At 40.1% G+C, this 19,844-nt stretch overlaps 1 protein-coding gene across 6 annotated transcripts in view; it reads right to left on the bottom strand.

Moving 5' to 3' along the window:
- Usp45 (ubiquitin specific peptidase 45) overlaps positions 1-19,844 on the bottom strand; it is a 73,468-nt gene that overhangs the window by 42,640 nt on the left and 10,984 nt on the right. For 5 of the 6 annotated variants that reach the window (XM_006237941.5, XM_006237940.5, NM_001395561.1 and 2 more), the window contains exons 6-9: positions 8,790-8,932; positions 8,323-8,418; positions 7,103-7,233; positions 179-266 (exon numbers count right to left, since the gene is read on the bottom strand). In XM_006237941.5, the coding sequence (XP_006238003.1) occupies positions 179-266; positions 7,103-7,233; positions 8,323-8,418; positions 8,790-8,932 (458 nt within the window). Of the gene's footprint in view, positions 1-178; positions 267-7,102; positions 7,234-8,322; positions 8,419-8,789; positions 8,933-19,844 lie in introns of those variants that run through there. The other variant, XM_039109813.2, reaches the window with a different exon arrangement.

Raw genomic sequence — 19,844 nt, 5'->3', positions numbered from 1 at the left:
AGAAACATTAAGAAAAAATGGCCTCGTACTTTTCTACAAAAGTATAAAAGAAATAAACTTACTGAAGAAAGGCAAAAATGTAGATAAAATGACTTCTCACTGTACTTTCATATTAGAGAAATGATTCTAAATCTCACCCTTGCCTGAGAGAACAAGTGACAAACATTAAGAATCTGACCTTTGTCTCCTCTGTCCTCACTGCATCCAACAAATGGTGCAGAAGCTCCTGGCTGTCCTGTTGCTGGAAACCTTTAAATCGAGGAGCCCTAGGATTTTAAAAGAAAACAGAAAAGAAAAACAAGAATAAAATCATTCCTCTGGTCATCAGCAATATGTCAGTCTTGCCTAAGAGCATTCTGAAATAAATTAACAGTCTGTTTGCTACTTTTCAATTAAACAGACAAAATTCTATTCTTCTTCCAGGGAAAATGAGCCCATCCTAATGATATATCCTAAGATCAAATGGCTACCTCTTAATAGCTTAGCATATACAGTACTGACAGTTTTATGTACTTTTAACTCCTTTATCCCCAACTGCACTGAATGAGGGATCAAAAAAAGTTAATATGCAAAGTCATACAGCCAGCAAGAAAAATAGCACTCAGATCCAAACTTCTGTAATTTATCTTTTTATCCTGAAGAATAAAAAGATTAAGATACATTCTGAATCTTCTTCTTAGATTTATTTATTTATTATGCATGAGTACACTGAAGCTATCTTCAGACACACCAGAAGAGGGCAATGGATCCCATTATAGATGGTGGTGAGCTACCATATGGTTGCTGGAAATTGAACTCAGGACCTTTGGAAGAGCAATCAATGTATTAATTGCTAAGTCATCTCTCCAGCCCTACATTCTGTACCTCAATATATTCATTTGCTTCCTGTTTTAGGAAAAATATATTCATAGTTACAGAATGAATCTTAATATAAGTGCATATTGCTAACTATGCGATATACTCCTCCTAGACTTAACAATTAGATTTCCTGAATGAGATAGTTAAGTGCTATGCGTACAAATACTAATAGCCAATATTTAGATTTTAGTAATTTTTAAAGTCTGGAAAAGGATGTCCTGGGTGTATCAATGTATTGTAAGAGCCATAGTAACCAAGCCAGAATGGCAGCAGCACAGAAACAGTTACGTATACCAACTGAGCAAGCAGACAACGCAACACAAACACACACGTCACTAAATAGTGCTGGGAAAACTTTGTAGTCACACAGAAAAGAATAAAAGTAGATGCCATCCTTTATAAAAAAAAAAAATCAACACAAAATGGGCAAGACCTTAATGTAACACCTGAAATGCTGAAACTACTAAAAGAAAACAGGGGAAATGCTTCAAGAAACAGGCAAAGACATTCTGACAGCTTCCAATAGATTATACAATAATAGCAAAAACTAACAGGTGAGATTGCATGACATTGCATGATTCACAGAAAAACAAACAACAACCAGCATGAAGAGACTGCCTTTGGATTGATGGAAAACCGATTGCCATAAATTACTAGATTAGTACCTAGAAAATCTACATAAGAAGAGAAGGAAGGAAGGAAGGAAGGAAGGAAGGAAAGAAAAGAAAGAACAAAAGAAAAAGAAAGAAGACCTACAACCACACCACATATACAAACATACATACATACATACATACATACATACTCACACATGCACAAGGCCAGAAACAAATGGAAAAATGAACATTGAAGAAACAATACTCGGATGGCCACAAAATACAGGGGGAAGGGTTCAATACCCTTAGCCACGGGGAAATTCAAGTCAAAACTAGACACAGAGGTTACACCCCAGTCAGATAGCTAACATCACGAAGCCAACAAATGTTGGCAAAGATGCAGGAGCGAAAACAACCTTTCCACAGTTGTTGGGAATGTGCAGTGCATGGGCACTGTGAAAGGCCTCACTGTGTAGCTCTGGCTGTCCTGGAGCTCATTCTGTAGATCAGGATGGCCTCAAACTCACAGAGATTTACCTGCCTCTGTCCCCCCAGTGCTGGGGTCAAAGGCAGACTGCCAATTCTGTCTCGTTACAAATACTTTATAGCTTGGGCTATACAATTCCTGCAGGTACACATGATCTGAGGCTGTTACGTACCATTGTTTAAATATTCACTTATTTATTTTTCTGAGATGATCATGTGTGAGGTTACTGTGTGTAACCCCTGGATCTTATAAACTAGTTCAGTTCGGTTCTGAGGTGTGAAGGAAGACAGTTCTTTAAGTAGGAACTTGTGATTTATTTTACCTACAGATATTAAAAGTTTGTTAAAACTTAAACTGGCCCCATATAGAGAGGGTTTGGCATGCTTCATTTACTCAGCACATAACATTTCTTCAATTCTTGAAAGCCAGAAAAGTCCATGAGAAGCTCAGAGATCAAGCTGCCCCATAAAGGTAAATAGTTTTAGGGCATTGTAGGCTTTAGAAATTTGTTTTAACTCTGACCAAAGTAACTTTGTTTTCATGTTTCCTTCTTTTATTATGATTTATAAAAATTAAAAATATATTAAAATAGCTAAGTGCTCCTAGATTAAAAATTCTGATTCTTATCTACCCTGTTCTTCAGAATTCATTACTACAAGTTTAGCACCTCTCATCTGACATGCTTAGAGGTAAAAATGATTCAGACTCTGGGTTTGTTCAAGTTTTGAAACATGTTCATACATTTGGAGTCATCTTGAAAAAACGGTTCACGTGCAAACACAAAGTTCACTTATATTTTATATATTCTTTACGAGCATAGCCTGACAGTAATTTTATTTTTTAAGTTCTATGTTCGGATGTGTATGAGTGTTTGCCTGTATTATGTATGTGTACCACATGTGCCTGTACCCTTGGAGGCCAGAAGGGACATCAAATCCCTGCAAGCCCTGTTTGAGCTGGCTGTGGACTCTGGGGTGTGGGTGCTGAGAGCCAAACTCACTTCCAAGAGCAGCAAGTGCTCTTAGCTGCTGACCACCTATTGGACATTCTCGGAGTACGTACAGGACCTTTTGGACAGCTCTAATCAGTGTCTGAAGTAAAGCACAGCCGCCCTCTTGCTGTCTTTTAGACGTCGTCGTCTTGATTTCTCAGCTTGCAGGCATTGTGCATATTCATGTTTGTTGCGTCTTTCCCAGCTCCTGGCCCATCTGTCACTCCTTCCTCAGACTTCTCCATTCTCTGAGAATTAATTTGAAATCCTAACTTTTTCTGACATAGCCCTTCTGGCTGGCTTGGAAAGCAAATTTCCTAATATGCCTCTTACTTTGTGGCTGTAGTTCGGACATCCAGTGGCCTGTAAGACTCCACTCTTCGTACTCTGGCTGCCTGAGTGGCCTTTGGAGTCACTGTGCAGAGACTTCCTTCAAGCCTTAAGACACTATCCCCCACGCTTAAACAGTGAGCTTTGTTCTCGGCCGTGTGAAACACACACGTCTTCTCTTGTGTGTGTGCATTGGATCCAACAGGTTGTTAGGATTGCATGTTGGGTGGCCAGCACCTTTCCCTGCTGCGCCATATGGCAGGCTCTTGTTTTCTCTGTGGTTTGGTGATATGGTTGTAGTAGAGGAAGTCTTTAGACTGTGAACTGGCCGATGCATCATTACCCAATAGACAGCTTGTTTAATCTGTTTTCTCTTTTGTTTGTTTCTTTGTTTGAGACAGGATTTATGTGTCATGTAGTCCTGACTATTCTGGAACCCACTATGTAGACCATGATGGCCTCGACCTTTCAGAGTCCACCTACCTGTGCCTCCCAAATGCTGTGATTAAGATATGAGCCATCATACCCAACTTGTTTTCTTTTTTTGACAATCAACTCTTTTATCCTCATACATAATTTTCCTTCAGTATCTTGAGCGATTTTGTTTTTGAGATTTTCTTTTTATGTGCATGAGTGTTTTGCCTGCATGTATCACTGTGAACATATGCATGCAATACTCGGGAGGCCAGAAGAGGGTGTTGGTTCCCTGGGGATTTGGGTTACAGACAGTTGCTAATGACTATCTCAGTATTAGTAACTGAACCCAGTCATCTGGACAAGCAGCTAGTGCTCTCAACTGCTAAGCGACCTCCCAAGGCCTTACATTTTGAGAATTGTAAAAACCCTCACCTCTTTCTTTTAAAAAAAAAAAAAGGGGGGGGGTGTGTGTGCGTGCATGTGTGCCTGTGTATGTGTATTTGTGTGCACTACCTGTGTGCTAGTGCTTTCTGAGGTCAGAAGAACAGCACATTGGATCACTGGAACTGGAGGCAACTGTGGCCACCATTGATATGAGTATCGAAAACTTAAATCTGGTCTTCTATAAGCAGTGATTGCTTTTAACCACTGAGCCATCTTTCCATCACTTTTTGCCTCTTTCTTATAGCATCCATTTTGTTAAGTGATATGGTTTGAATCTGAAATGTCCTTCAAGGCTCATGTGCTTGAGCACTTGGTCCCCAAGCTGCTGGTGCTGTTTTGGAGAGGTTACGGAACTCTGGGACATAAGGCGGAGTTGATGGGTTTAGGCTAAGAGAACTGTAGGCTGGCCGTATGACCCTGTGGGTCCAGTCTCCTCTCTGCTTCGTGATCCACCAAGCTGCATGATAGGATCTGACTGCCATGGACCAGTCTGGTCTAGCAGGCACTCCATCTCCACCATGGTGGATGTACCCTCTGGGACTCTGAGCTCAAATGAACCTCTCTTCCTTCATCTGCATTTGTCAGATGTATTGGTGGGGAAATAATTAATATACTAAGGCATGGTTCCTGTGAATGTTCATCTTATCAAATAGGCTGAATATCTTCATAGGTTTGGTATGTTAACTTTTTAAAAGTAAGTTTGAAGGTCTCTTGATATTGGTACCTCATATAAGCTCCTTCAAAAATCTTATAAGTGACTGGATTATGTTTTCAAGTCCTCAGTAAAAGAATGAAAGAGGAATCGTAAGTTTACATTTCCAGTGGTTATTTAGAAGGCAATAAATAGTTTGTACATGCTTTAAGACAGAGCTGCAGCAAGGCTACTGTTTTTGTTCAGAAATAATCTCTACCCTGTGGGTCTGCTTAAAAACCAGGACTCCTGAAGGGTTCTTGTTTCTGTTCTAGTTGAGGTCACCGGCACTGCTTGATATTGACAGCACGAGTCTATTATGGAATCTCGACTTCTTGTGATGCCAGCTGTGGAGGCTCAAGTAACAGTGGGATTTGGTTTTAGCCTCAGTTCTCTGACCTATTCCCATAAGATTCTCTTTGCAGCTATCTAGCAGAAGATTAACTGAAATGGTTCTTTCTCCTCCATGTTAACTTTACGCCAATTCACTTAATTCCGTGGCAGACACATTAGTGTGTTGTAGAGTGGATGCTAGTTAGGAGAAACTGAGGAATACTATTTAAAGTACGAGGTTCTGGGTCATAAGAGCCATCACATTGGTGTTCAGTGGTGTTTAGCTTACTCCTCTTTAGTCTTCTCAAGTAGAAAAATGTAGTTCATTTTCACAATTTATTTAACAACGCGTTTTAAATTATCAAACGAGATATTTACTGTAAATTTGTTTCATGTTATATTAATACTAGTCTGTGTTCTTTTCATAAAGTTCATTTTAGATGGGACTGAATTCCAAGGTGAGCTTGCATCTAAGATGAAACATCCGTCCTTACATTGGAATTTGTCAGGAGTGAGATTTTGTATTAGTGTGCATTCATTGTACATACAGCTGATTCTATTATGACTTCCGTCCTCGTGCATGCTTCATTCTCCTGTACTCCACCCTTTACTCTTCCCAAATCTTCCCTTTCACTTTCATGTTGGCCTTAGTTTTACTAAGATGTCTACATATGAGTAAAACATGAAGTTTTCATTTTGAGTCTGGCTTATTTGGCTTAACATTTTAATCTCCTGTTCTATTTATTTCTCTGCAAATAACAGACTGTTTTCTTTAGGCCTGCATACAGTTGTGTTGTGTAGTCATATTTTCTTTATCCACTTGTGCACTGACAACACCTAAACTAATTCTGTACACTGTGACTTGGCTGTTGTGACTAATGCTGTATTAAGCATGAGTGTGCGTAACTTCTGCATGCTGACGTAAATGCTCAGTTATAATAGTGCTGAGTCATTGGTCAATCTGCTTTTAGTTTTCTGAGGAACAGAAAAGTCCAGTCATATCTTGACTCTGCTCCAATAACCCCCACCTCCAATAACAATGCCCTAATGTCAGCAGGGAACAGTCATAGATGATTATGCAGCCCCTCATTCATTTATTATCAACAAAAGGCAGATGCTGGGTTTCAGGCCAGAGACAAAAACTGAGGTGCATATTTTACATACCAAAGCAGACCTGGCCTCTAGGTTCTCCCCGCATCCCTCAGTCCCTACATGGCATACCCAGTCCCTAACCTTGAACTTTCTGGTACAGTGGCTGAGTTACCCTTCCCCAGAGGCTCTTTGATGTATAATCTAGACATTTTGTTCTCTCCCAAATTCTCCTTCTCTCCTCTTTCTGTACACACTTTCTCTTTCTCTTCCCTCTCCCTTCTTTTTCCCTCCCCAGTGTAACTGACTTCCCTGGTCTCTGTCTTTGAGACTAGGATCTCACGGCTTCCCAATAAATCTGTGTTTATATATATTCCAATCTGGCTTAAATTGGCTCACTTCACTGCCAGAGAAATAACTTATCACATACAGGGCACCAACAAAAGAAACGTATCTCTTATATTTGCTTTCCAGATTTCGCAGGTGGGTAATGGTCTTGAGTCATGAAGAATTGGTTAGCCCCAGCCTGACCATTCAGCCCTACCCCAGAAACAAATGTCCAGGTAGCACAAGCAACTCACGAAACACAAAACCAGCTGGTGTCCTAGTGGATACACTTACATATCCTAGTATGTGGGCTACCTAATTTCTGAGCCTGTTTCCTAACATATAAAATGGGGATGAACAATCACGTATTCACAGAATAGTGACAATTTCCATAAGCACATAGATGTGGCCAGCGGATACTATATCTTTGTCTTGACAGTCCATGCAGCAACCAGGCAGGAGTAAAACCCTTGCTGTGGGAATGTCACATTAGTACTTTGGGACCTCACTGCTCATATTAAGAATACAGACACACTCACTTCTGACAGAGCTGATTGAAAAGAACTTTAGGAGAAAGTGGTCCTTTTTCAGCTTCCTTCATGCTGTGAAGAAACAGGAACAAGGCTGAAGTCAATGGTCCAGGGCTTGAAAGTTCCACCACTAACGGCTCCTTTGAAAACATGATCAATGCTATGTTAGGAACACATAATTTCAAAACAAAACACCGCCAAGAATCTAAGAGCTATACTTTATTTAAATGACAGTAACTAAATTATCTCAAGTATATTAACTTTGAGTCCTTCCTCTATAAAACAGTGAAATATAGAAAACGGGATTAAATGTTGTAACTGAGTCCAGTTACAGAAATGCAGGTATTCTAAAGAGACTTGTGTCACTCAATCTGAAACAATGGACCCCAAAGAAGGGAATTTCCCCAGGAATCTCATCCTGGAAGACAGGAAAGGTGCCAACCGGAGGGGAGCTTGATTTCACATGTGCTAACAAGTTGTCAGACCCTTTGTTCCCATTTTGTTCCAGGCTCGGAGCCCTGGCCTGAGGTTGCCTTACTGTAGGTCTGAGAAACATGGCCTCACCATGGGTGCTGGTTACGCCAACTTCTGAATACCAGTGACTGTTTTTGTTATTTTCTTTCTTTCTCATTAGCTTAAAATTCCAACATCACACTAGACTTAAAGAACCTTTATGTAGAGTGTATGGCTGCTTGAGAGCCATAGGCACCTGCCATCAAGCCCAATGACCTTGGAGTCCCATCTCCAGGAACCACATTGGAGAGAAGTGAGTCCCACAAGTTGCCCTCTGACCCCAGCCTGCATCATGCCATGCATGCATGTACACACCAAATAAATAAATTGCTAATAAAAATATTTTAAGCCTTCAGATGTTAAACATTTCATTCTAAGTTTAAAGAATAACAACAAAATTTGAGTACATATTACCATTTACTGCAAAACAAGGATCCTGAACACTTTGCTCAATAAAAGTTTGTCTCTAGTTTTTTCCAGTATATGCATATAAAAATTGCCTCAATATTTTTGTACTTTTTCAACCATGATATGTCCGAATTACAGCATATCTTAAAGTTATAATTTCTGAAAAAGTTATCTGACTATCTACTTTTAGGAGACACTGAGAATTATGTTTTAGAGTCCTCTGACTACAGTCCCATTTGGCAGTTTAGAGAAACAGAATTAAGTGTTTGGATAACAGGTACCATGTGGCTCTTGTACTTGTTACTCACCAGCTGTGGAGCTGACGAAAGAGAAATCTTGAATTTGGTGCCATCTTCTTTTATCTCGTTCATCAGTTCAAAAAGAATGTAAGTCTGAGCCAAGTTCTAAACAACAGAAAAGGTCAAGCCTCCTGATTCAGTTATGGTATGTCTCTGATCCGATGAAATGAACACTCTAAAGGTTTCAAATCCCATGCAGCGAAGCAAAACACATCCATTTAAAATGCAAGGCTTAGCTGAAGGCACTTTACGTCTGTCCGTCTGTCCGTGTGACTAAGGAAGCAATGGAAGACAACGGACTTCCACTGCTGAATGCACACACGGTCACGAGCACACCGCGCCGAGAACAACAGGAAGAACTTGGTAGAGTAACAACGGACAGTGCCTGGACAGTCTATACTACAGGCGTGTGTGTGCTCACGTCAACTAGTTCAAATAACTGCTTACAGCTGACAGATCATTCTGATGGCTCTTACCTGGATGACGGCATTAAAAAAGCAAGTATTTCCTAAGTTTGTAATTCCTTTGACAGATGGCACAGCACAGCCTTTCTTCCCCTTCTTTATTTCCCCTGCTTCACGTTTTTCTTCACAAAGTTTTATGATTCTAGAAAATGCATCTAGGAGTTACAGAAAACATAAATGGCATGAAATAGAAGACTAGCTTTGAGTCACTTGACAATTTAAATTTATCATTTAAAACCAAACAAGAAGACCACAAGCAAAAGTATCTTTGTTTTACACTTTACTGCTGTTGGACAGAACTCACTCTCATATAGGTATTTGGACCCGATATCATATTTCTTGGTGAACATAGAAGTTTAAAGAGAAGAAGGTAAAAAGACCTTCCTTCTAAATGCCATTCCCCAAAACCGAAGGAGAAAGTGCTGAAGAGAAGTTGGTTCTCCGCCTGCCTCCCGAGCAAAGACAGCAAATGAGTGTGAAACTGCTGTTACGCACACAATACAGAAGGGCTCAACAGAGCAAGGGACACTTGCACTTGGTGGGACTCTGATAATTACAGCACTTGGAAGGAGGAAGCAGAATGACCAGAAAGTCAAGGTCATTTTCAGCTACAAAGAGAGTTTGAAGTCAGCCTGGGCTACATGAGATCTTGATCAGAACAAGCAAACCACTGGCGTTAAGATTTGAACACCAAAGGTATCAAAATAGATGATTACAGGATGAATGCAAATTGATTTTTTTAAGAGATTAAGTGGTGAGGGGAAATTCTGTTGTCTTTTTCTAATGTAAAAACATTTGAATGTATGTAGGTATTTTTGACTACATGCCTGCCTATGTACTATTTAGCAGGCCTAATGCCCACAAAGGCCAAAGAGGGCACTGGGTCCCCTGGGAACAGTTATAGATGCTTGTGAGTCACCATGTGAGTGCTAGGAATCAAACCCAGACCCTCTGAAAATGCAGCCAGTGCTCTTAACCACTGAGCCATCTCTTCAGCCCCAAAAGGGAAAACTTTCTCTGTCTCTGTCTCTTTCTTTGAGACAGGGTCTCATTGTGTAGCTCAGGCTGTACCAGAACTCATTATGTAGACAAGGCTGTCCTCAAACTCCACAAAGATCCACCTGCTGCTGCCTCTGCCTCCTAAGTGTTGAGATTCAAGTTGAGCATCACCACGTCAGGCTCAGAGGTGAAACTTTTGATGAAAAGATGACAGCTAGCAAACAGGAGAAAGGACAGGATGAGGAAACCTTCCATCTAGCAGTGATGATGCCCTTTTGTAAGTCTGCCTTTCCTGTGACCCTGAAATTTAAAAGCTAAAACAGTTAATGGGATCATAGCTTACTATTAAAAAAGTAAACTAAGTAATAAACTTGCATGCCACACTTTGTACTAGACAATTTATATAACTAGTAAAGATCTGAAAATTACATCATCATTATTTTGTATTTGTTTCTGAAACAGGGTTTATAAACTTTGGTTGACCTAAAACTTGCCATGTAGATGAGGTTGGTTTTGAACTTGCCTGGGCTTAAAGACATGTAACACTATGCCCAGTTGAACACTGCTTTATTAGTTTTTCAGTTTTTCTGTGACAACTCCCAACATTCATTCATTCATTCATTCATTCATTCATTCATTCATTTCTGTAGATGACGGAAGCAGGAAAATCAGAAATTCAGGGTCATCCTCAACAACAGAGTTTGAGGCTAACCTGGTATACTTAAAACCCTGCCTTAAACAAACAAACAAACAAACAAACAAACATTTACAGTCACCCCTGATGTACCCACAGCAGACTCTGATTCCAGGACTTACAAATCACAGAATCTCAAGTCCTCCAGGCCCACCTTAGGACTCTATCAGGTGCAAAAAGGCTGAATTTCCACCAGGGTTATTACCTGATCTTGTGGCTGTCTCTGATACTGGACTCTCATATCTTTCATTCACATATACAATTTTATAGAATAATAATAGCTTTCATTGTGTTTGACATAGTCACCCACAGTTATACTCTTGGTCTCCTCCTACACTTACTGATCCCTGCTTCCCAGCTAATCCCATTTCCATGTCCCATGCTTGTTTTGGTGCTGGTGCTGCTGCTGCTGTTTTGGTGATGCATTTTTAGTGTTTCTTCCAAGATCACAGGTGAGGAACCATGTACAAGAACAATGGCTCCTTACTAGTGGCTGTGCCACTAAAAAACAATGTCTGTGTCAGGTATGGTGGCACAGGCCTTTAATCCCAGCACTGTCTCAGACAACTTAAGTGATTTACTTAAGGTCATAACAGTAATATTCTAATTATAAACCCATCACTTTACCACCTAAATCCCATCAATTATTTATGTTCAATGATTATAAAACAATTACAAAACACAGTAGGGGGGTTGGGGATTTAGCTCAGTGGTAGAGCACTTGCCTAGCAACCACAAGGCCCTGGGTTCGGTCCCCAGCTCCGAAAAAAAGAGAAAAAAAAAAGAAGAAAAAAAAAAAAACACAGTAGGCTATGATTTGGATATGTGCAGCTCTGAACAAATGAATCCTGAAAAGACTTTCCTGTCTTTAACATCCTTAGTCAGTGCTGTTCTGATATGTAACATATCTGCCTCAAGGGTTCACCTAGCCTTACCCAGGGGTGATCTTCCTGCTTCCCACTCCACAGACAATTATCAACAGGCCCGGTTTTATGCAGTGCTGGGGACTGAACACAGGACTACTACATCCTAGTCAAGCATTCTATTAATTGAAACTACCAGTCTTGTTCTTTTAACTTTTTACACAAAAACAACTGTTGGAAGAAATAAAATACAGAAAGTACAAATTAATAAAAGTAAGTACAAAGAAATAAAACAAAACAAATTTAAAAAAATTCCTAGAAATAAATAACATTTAAAATTTTTAAATTTAAATTTATACAATTTATGTATCTGTGTACCTCATTAACCCATCACTTTTTAAAACATCTGGGATGACATCCCTAAGTAAACAATGTTCATAAGACCATCTGGACAAAACTGCAGGCAAAAAAAAAAAGCATAAACATATGGAGAAACAGATTTTCCCCCTTCCCTTCAGCAGCAAGGAACGACAAATGTCAAAGCTGGAGATAACCACGCTTCACTGTGCGATGCTTTGCAGCACCACCTGGCTCTCCATGCACAGCCACCAAATATGGACAGCACTGCCAGAAAGAACATGCCCGCAGGGCAGCAGCAATAAACACAGTTGATTTCATGGTTAAATAGCCACTTCACACAAGTGGCAAGGCTCTGTTTGTGCACTTTTACAAGTCTATGAGAAAATACCCAAGATCAACAATGGTATTAGGCTGATTAAATAGATCAGTATTTTAACAAGAAAACACAGTAACGTTTTCTAAAAGCTCCTTTTTTATTTAAAGAACTAGGGGAAGTTTGAGACTATGTAACAATTTAAACTCAATTGGCTTACGGAATGCCCACAGTGTGCCAGCATGCCATGCACCACTTATTTGTAATTTGTATAGAAGACTTATGATTGATGATCAGAAAGTATACAGTTGGTACACAAAGCCTTGAATTTATGGTATTATCTTAGCAAAACTAAGTATATATTTTGTACATTTATTCACTAGAGAATTATCTGCTGAAAGCCAAGATTCTATTTAAAAAGGGGGGAGGGGTGTATGAACTAGTCAATTATTTTATACCTAAAGGTTTTGCTACTCTGTCCAGCTTATGTGCCAATGAGTCTTGAGCCCCAGGTTTGAACCCCCAGGCAAAGCTAAGGAAGTGTGCTAGAAAATGAGCTGCATCACAGCCTCCAAAAACACAGATCATACATCCTAAAGGCTGAACTTCAAGAATTTTTTGATGTTATAATGAAAAGAGCAAAGCTGCTACAATAAAACATGTCAAAAGGAACATAAAAATATTTCTATTGCCATTCAACTTTTACATCAAGTTTTACTCATAACTTAAAAGAAAGAAGTCAGACAGACAGACAGACAGACAAGACTTGGAGGCTGGAGAGATGGCTCAGCATTAAAGAGTATGCACTGTTCTTATGGAGGATCTGAGTTTGGTTCCCAGCACCTAGTCCCATTCTTGGAAATATGGCTTGATGGTAAAATGCTTGCTTAGCCTGTCTCAATTCCCTGCACCACATAACACATGCACTCAACGCACCAGAAAAGTTTAGTGAGTAGCTGTATAAGAGTGGTAATTTTAGAGCGCCAAAAGACTCAGAGAACAACCTGGAAGGCTAAAACACATTACAGAACAGATTTGTGGATCTAGCAAGAATGGTATGAAAAACTTCATTATGAGAAAATTACAACAGTTAAATGAGGAATAGTGGGTTGGGGATTTAGCTCAGTGGTAGAGTGCTTGCCTAGCAAGCACAAGGCCCTGGGTTCGGTCCCCAGCTCCGAAAAAAAAAAAAAAAAAAGAGGAATAGTGGCACTGTTGTCAACTGTCTACTCTGTATAATATTTTCAAAGTGCAGTTTGAAAGAGTCATTAGAATCTAACCTGAGTTTAATTTGTCTAAAGAAATTCCAAAGCAACCTACAAAACAAAAGGCTAATAACTATATAACGATGAAGATTAGCTATCAAGTAATATTAAATTGGAATTTAATATCAGTATTGGTGAATTACCTCAATTAAGCCAGAGGAAAACACTGGATCTTTTTACTTTTCTTACAAGAGGGAGCAAAGCCTGTTTTGAGTTTTTCTTACTTACTGTGTAGGTTTGAGCAAAGCATGTCAGCACACACCTGCAAACCAGCATTTGGGAAGTAGGGCCAGGTTTGACGCATGCCTGGGCTATAGGAGCCCCTATCTCAAAAAGGAGCAAAAATTAATAGTTTGAGATAATCACCACTTATAACTTCTCATTTTAGAGATGATAATAAGGGCTAAAGGTATGGCTTGGTGGCTAAGAGCACTTGTTGCTCTTGCGAAGTTCAGTTCCCAGTACCCACAAGGTGATTCACAACCATTTGTATCTTCAGTTCCAGGGGATCTGATCCCGTCTTCTGACCTCCAAAGACACCAGGCAGTGTGTGGTACATAGATATATACATGCAGGCAAAATATACAAAATAAACTGAATGTTATTTACAACCAAAACAAAGCAAAACAACAGCAATAAAACACTTAGAAATGATGATAAAACTGACATAAGGTGATTAGTGTTAGAGAGAAAATTTGAAGCCAAGGAGTCAGCTTTATAACATCACGACTCCTGCCTATCTGCACGATAAAGGTAAGTAAGGCTTCTAAGACTCCAACAACTCTACATGCTGATAGAGAAGCGAAGCCATTCCTCCCAGGCAATTGCCGAATGCAACTTCTAAATATCTTTGGTGTTGGACTTAACACCTTTACTGTTACAGTTTACAATGGCCCTGCTCAAATGGTTCCTCAAAAGAAGTAAGTCCTTGCATGATGGTGGTGATGCAGACCCTTAATCCCAGCACTCAGGAGATCTCTGTGAGTTCAAAGCCAGCCTGTTAAACAGAGTTCTAAGACAGCCAAGGCTACACAAAGAAACGATGCCTTGGAGGGGAAAAAGTCCTTGGGCTAGAAAAATGGGTTAAGAGCACTTCTAGATGTCCCAGGTTCAATTCTTATCATTTGTAACTTCAGTACATGGAATCTGGGGATTTTTTTATAGCCTCCTTGGGTGGAACTTTAAAAAACTAAAAATACTTTAAAAAAAATCATATCATAATGCCTTAATCACCCACTGTATACAACTAACTTCTCTCATGTGTTTAGTTTTAGGCCAGGTTTGGGAGAATTGATTAAATAAAACTTCAAGGGGTTGGGGATTTAGCTCAGTGGTAGAGCGCTTGCCTAGCAAGTGCAAGGCCCTGGGTTCGGTCCCCAGCTCCAAAAAAGAGAAAAAGAAAAAAAAAAAAAAAACTTCAAGTAATTTTCTGTGATCTGTGGTTCATATAAAAACTGAACTTAAACCTACTCAGATAATAGAGTTGGCTTTTGTTTGATTGTTTTTTGTTTGTTTGTTTGTTTATAGGTGTGGGTGTTTGCCCTGTTTCTTCCTCCCAAACACCTGGCTTACAGATGTGTTCACCACATCAGTTTCTTGTTTTTTAAAACCTGGTATCTTTTCCTCCCAATTCCTTGTTATACATGGAAATTTACTAAATATTTTAGAATAATCCAAATATTTTCTTATATCTGGCATACTCTTGGAGGAATCAAGTCAAACCACTCCCCTAGTTTCTTGCTCTAACAATCTTAAGGTGCCGGCTAGTTTTATGTCAACTTGCCACAAGCTAGAGTCATCAGCAAGATGACTCTTATTTTCTTAATTAAGAAATACATCCTTGGGCTGGAGAGATGGCGCAGTGGTTAAGAGCACTGACTGCTCTTCCAGAGGTCCTGAGTTCAAATCCCAGCAACTACATGGTGGCTCACAACCATCTGTAATGAGATCTGATGCCCTCTTCTGGTGGCTGAAGACAGCTACAGTGCACTTATATATAATAAATTAGTCTTAATAAAAAAATACATCCTTAAGATCTGGCTGCAGGCAGGGCCTATAGAGCATTTTCTTAATTAGTGATCGATGTGGGAGGGCCCAGCCTCTTTAGGTATGGCTGCATCTGGGCTGGAGGCTCTGGGTTCTACAAGAAAGCAGGCTGAGCAAAGCCATGAGGAGCAAACCAGTAAGCACCATCCCTTCATGGCCTCTGCGTCAGCTCCTGCCTCCAGGATCCTGTCCTGCTTGAGTTTGTGCCATCGATATTTTTGATGATGAACTGTTGTTATGTGGAACTGTGGATGAAGTAAACCCTTTCTTCCCCAAGTTGTATGTAGGCATGGTGTTTTATCACAACAATAGTAACCCTGAGACAAACTGGTACAGGATACAGGGTATGGCTGTAACAGAACTGACCATGTTGTTTTGTCAAAGATTATGGAAGGACTTTGGAACTTTGGCTAGAAAAGTCAGTTGGTATTGAGAGGTCCTGGGGCTGTTCTGTAGGCACTTAGAGTGTTGAAAGGCACACAGAAGCTTCTTACAGTCCCGGCTTCTAGAAGAATGCAGCACCCCTGCATGGTGTCTACCATCAGTTCTTGTCTCAAGGTTCCTACACTACCTGAGTTCCTACCCTCACTGCTATTGATATGGAACTGTGAGGGAAATAAACCCTTTTCTTCCCCAAGTGGCTTTTGATCATGGTGTTTCACCACAGCAACCCTAAGACATTTAATTACGTTGATTTGATGCTCATCACATAGGGCCTCCATCAACCTGGTACACGCAGGGTCAACAAAATCCCAACAAGTACACAGATGGGCGTGACAGTTTCACAAAGCCTAGTGCTGGGCCTTCCTGAGTAAGGGCAGTCTGCAGCACATCCTGAAAAGCAGTACTGCTATCCGGTAGCCTCTGTCACAGCTTACAGCTAAAGTCAAACCTGGGATGCACCCAAGCCTCGGCCTCACAGAACTGGGCAGGGACAGGGAAAGAGCATGGTCATCTTGTGAAGTAAGAGCAGGACTTTCACTATGGCAGAAGAAACTGCATTTTCCTTTGTAAAAGGTATTAAACCACTGTCTAAGTTTTACTAAATAAGGTCACAGTTTTATCCTCAGCTTCAGAGCCTAATTAAACCATTTAATACTGTATTACTTTATATATATGGAGGAGCAGTACATAAAAACATACTTTCTAAAAACACACACTCTTCGGGTCCTCGGTTCCCACCTAAGAAGCATTAACATAGTGAACTCAACAGTACATACTCCATTTTCTTTAGTCCTGACAAAAATAACATCCTGCCAGCACTGACAGTTTGAGCTAAACAGATGCTCTAGAAAGAGCATGGAATTTTCAACTTCCTATGTGGCTCACAAAAAGCAAACCAATATTCATAGATATTCTATCAGGAATTGCTGCATTTGGTATTTGTATAACTAAAGAAACTTAACTTAATGACCTTTTCACAGTACATGAGTCAGTTAACAACAAGCTGTAAGCAGATGTTAGGTTCAAAGCAAATCTGAGCCCCACGCCCTTGTCCCCCCACACGTCCACCACCAGAGGGTTGGTTTGTTAGAAGTGATGAACCTACACTGACACTTGGTTATCACCCAGCATCCACAGTTTACATTAGCTTTCCCCTCCGTGGTGTATGCTCCTTTCAAATGGACAAATACAGAATGGCAGGTATCCACCCTTACATGGGATAGTCTCATGGCCCTAAAAGCCCTCTGCACTTTGCTTGTTTTTCCCTTGACACAAGCTCTGCCAGCCTCATTCACTCTTGCACTGGCTCCAGGTCGTTGCTCTGCTTCTTAATTAGACAGCTTTCTGGCTGGGTCTTGCAAGGCTGCCTTTTTCTGTCTTGTGTTATATATGACCTTTACATTACACATGACACGGGTAAGTGTCCCCCCTACCCCCGCCACAAATTCTAACATCAGATGGGAACTCTACACAGTTGTAAGCATTCTTCTGGGAACCTGCACTGGATTCATCTCAATTGCTTAATGCAATTACCTAAACCAGTCATGTAGCATTAATGCTAATTTGCCCATTTCCACAGCTGAAAGAAGTTTTAAGAAAAACTATTTCACCACAATTCCTCTAGTTAGAAAATGAATAATAATCAATGCACCTACTTATTCTCAAAGTCTAATTCCTAGTTAATCATCAGCCTTAGAAACACTGACCTACTTAGTCATATGATAAATGTCACTGTGATAATAGCTACTATCTATCCATTTCTATATGTCTTACATTATGAGTCAACCAATCTAAAATACAACACTGACCATTCTCTTGACTGAAAACCTAACAGTGGTTCTTCTCTGTCCTTACGACAAATCCTACAAATAGTAGACCCTGGACCACCCGATCCGAGTTGCTCTGTGTCATGGGCCTGTGCGTTTGTCTTTTCTTTATTCCCTTGCTGCTCCAGTCAGGGGGCAGCCTAATGCCTGGGGCCATGCTGGATGCTGCAGTATAACACAGGTCTTCAGAGTATCACAGGGCAAATGATATAGCTTGTATTTGCTTCTGCAGATCAAGAATACAGCTATTTTTGCTAGACAGCATTGGAGCACACCTTTAATGCCAGCGCGTTCTAGGCAGAGGCAAGCAGATTTGTGAGCTTGAAGCCAGTGTGGTCTACAAAGTGAGTTCTGGGACAGCCAGGACTGAGAAACCTGAGAGAAACCTTGTCTCAAAAAAAAAAAAAAAAAACAAAAGGGGTTGGGGATTTGGCTCAGTGGCAGAGCGCTTGCCTAGGAAGCGCAAGGCCCTGGGTTCGATCCCCAGCTCCGAAAAAAAAAAAGAACCAAAAAAACAAAAACAAAAAACAAAAAAAAAGAAAGAAAGAAAAGAGGAGACAGAGAAAGACTACACCTATTTTCTGCTCCGCCAATGAGTAAAGACATTTATAAAAATGTAAAACAATACTACTCATTCAACCTTTTCTTGAAAAAAGTATTTGTCATTCCTAAAAAATAGTGTCTATGTTAACATGTCATAGAATTATTGATATTTCTAGTGAACATCAAACTTTTTAGATTTCACTTCTAACAAAGACAGATATAGCCACATAACCAAAGCTCCTTGGATCTCAAATACTTTCTTAAAGTGCAATGAAGCTAGTGACATCAAAATCTTGAGACTCAAAGAGCTCCTTGTTGTAAGAGGTACATGGGGAACTAGCCTAGATCCTTTATAAGCAACATTAAAAGTGCTAGAAAGGAGGCCTTGGATAATTTGAAGTATGCCTAGGGAACAGGTACTGGCTTCCTTCTCAATGGTTTTTACTTAGTGCAAAATCATAAAAAGAATTTTTAGTATCATTCTTCCCTACACAAAGTACTATGGGGCATCTGAGGAAATTTGGGAGTGGGAGAGGAGCCCTCCCTAGGGAGGAATACACCAACCGGCTGCCAGCCACAAAAGATCAGCCCTGAACACATATGTAAGTAACATTATATGGACTCAATAAGTTATATCTGGAAAAATATATTCATATACAAATACATATACATTCAATAACAACTCATGAAAAAAAAACATGATTTTGAAGGAGAGAAGGGAGTAGGTTGGAAGGAGGAAAGGGAAGGGAGAAATTACAATCTTGTGGACGGGAGAGAGGACTCTGTTTAAGAGCATTGGCTACTCTCTCAGAGGACCAGGGTTCAATCCCTACTGCCCACATGGCAGCTTACAGTTGTCCATAGCTACAGTTCTAGGAGACCCAACGCCCTCACACAGAGGTCATGTAGGCAAAACACCAATGCACATAAAATAAAAATAAATCATAAAATTTTTTTAAATACAATCCCAAAAGTAAACAAAGAAAAAAATCTCTTATCCTTAACCATTCTCCCAATTCCTCCTTGAAAGTAATACTAATATTTCATTTCCAAAGTACTTTTTTAGGATATATTGAAAGTATGACAAATTACCATCCCCCAGACTTACTTTCAACGTGTCATGGGATCTTATTCAAAACCAAATTTGAGAAGCACAGCAGCTGGGACTTTTGGAAACGGTAAACTCAAAACTACCCAGCATTCCTACCACTCGAAGAGGTTTCTTTTACTTCCATCTCACTACTTCATCCTTTGAGAGACCAACTAAAAACCACCAAGATCATCCACTACTAGGATGAAAGGAACTCGCCTGCTTATGAGTATCCCGAGGACTCTGCACACCAATTAGTTACCTTCTTTCAAAAAGAATGTATTAATGTTTTAATATATACGAGTGCCTTGCTTCATATATGTCACCACACACGTGCAGTGCCTACAGTGGCCAAAAGAAGGCATCAGACATCCTGGAACTACAGTAACAAGACAGTTGTGAGCTGCCATATGGGTGCTGGGAACTAAACCAGGTCCTCTGTAAAAGTAGTGGGTTCTCCAGACCCTAAGGATTATACTCACTACCCAGTAGTACCCCATGGAGAAAAACAATGTGCTAAGAGAAAAGAAAAGAAAAGAAAAGAAAAGAAAAGAAAAGAAAAAGAAGCAAAAGAAGCACTGGAGGTCACACAGCAGTGGCTGACAAGTCAGAAGAGCAGACCTG

Source organism: Rattus norvegicus, chromosome 5 (genome assembly GCF_036323735.1).
Source record: "Rattus norvegicus strain BN/NHsdMcwi chromosome 5, GRCr8, whole genome shotgun sequence".
NCBI classification, from domain to species: Eukaryota; Metazoa; Chordata; class Mammalia; order Rodentia; family Muridae; genus Rattus; species Rattus norvegicus.
This window is presented reverse-complemented; position numbering and strand designations above follow the sequence as displayed.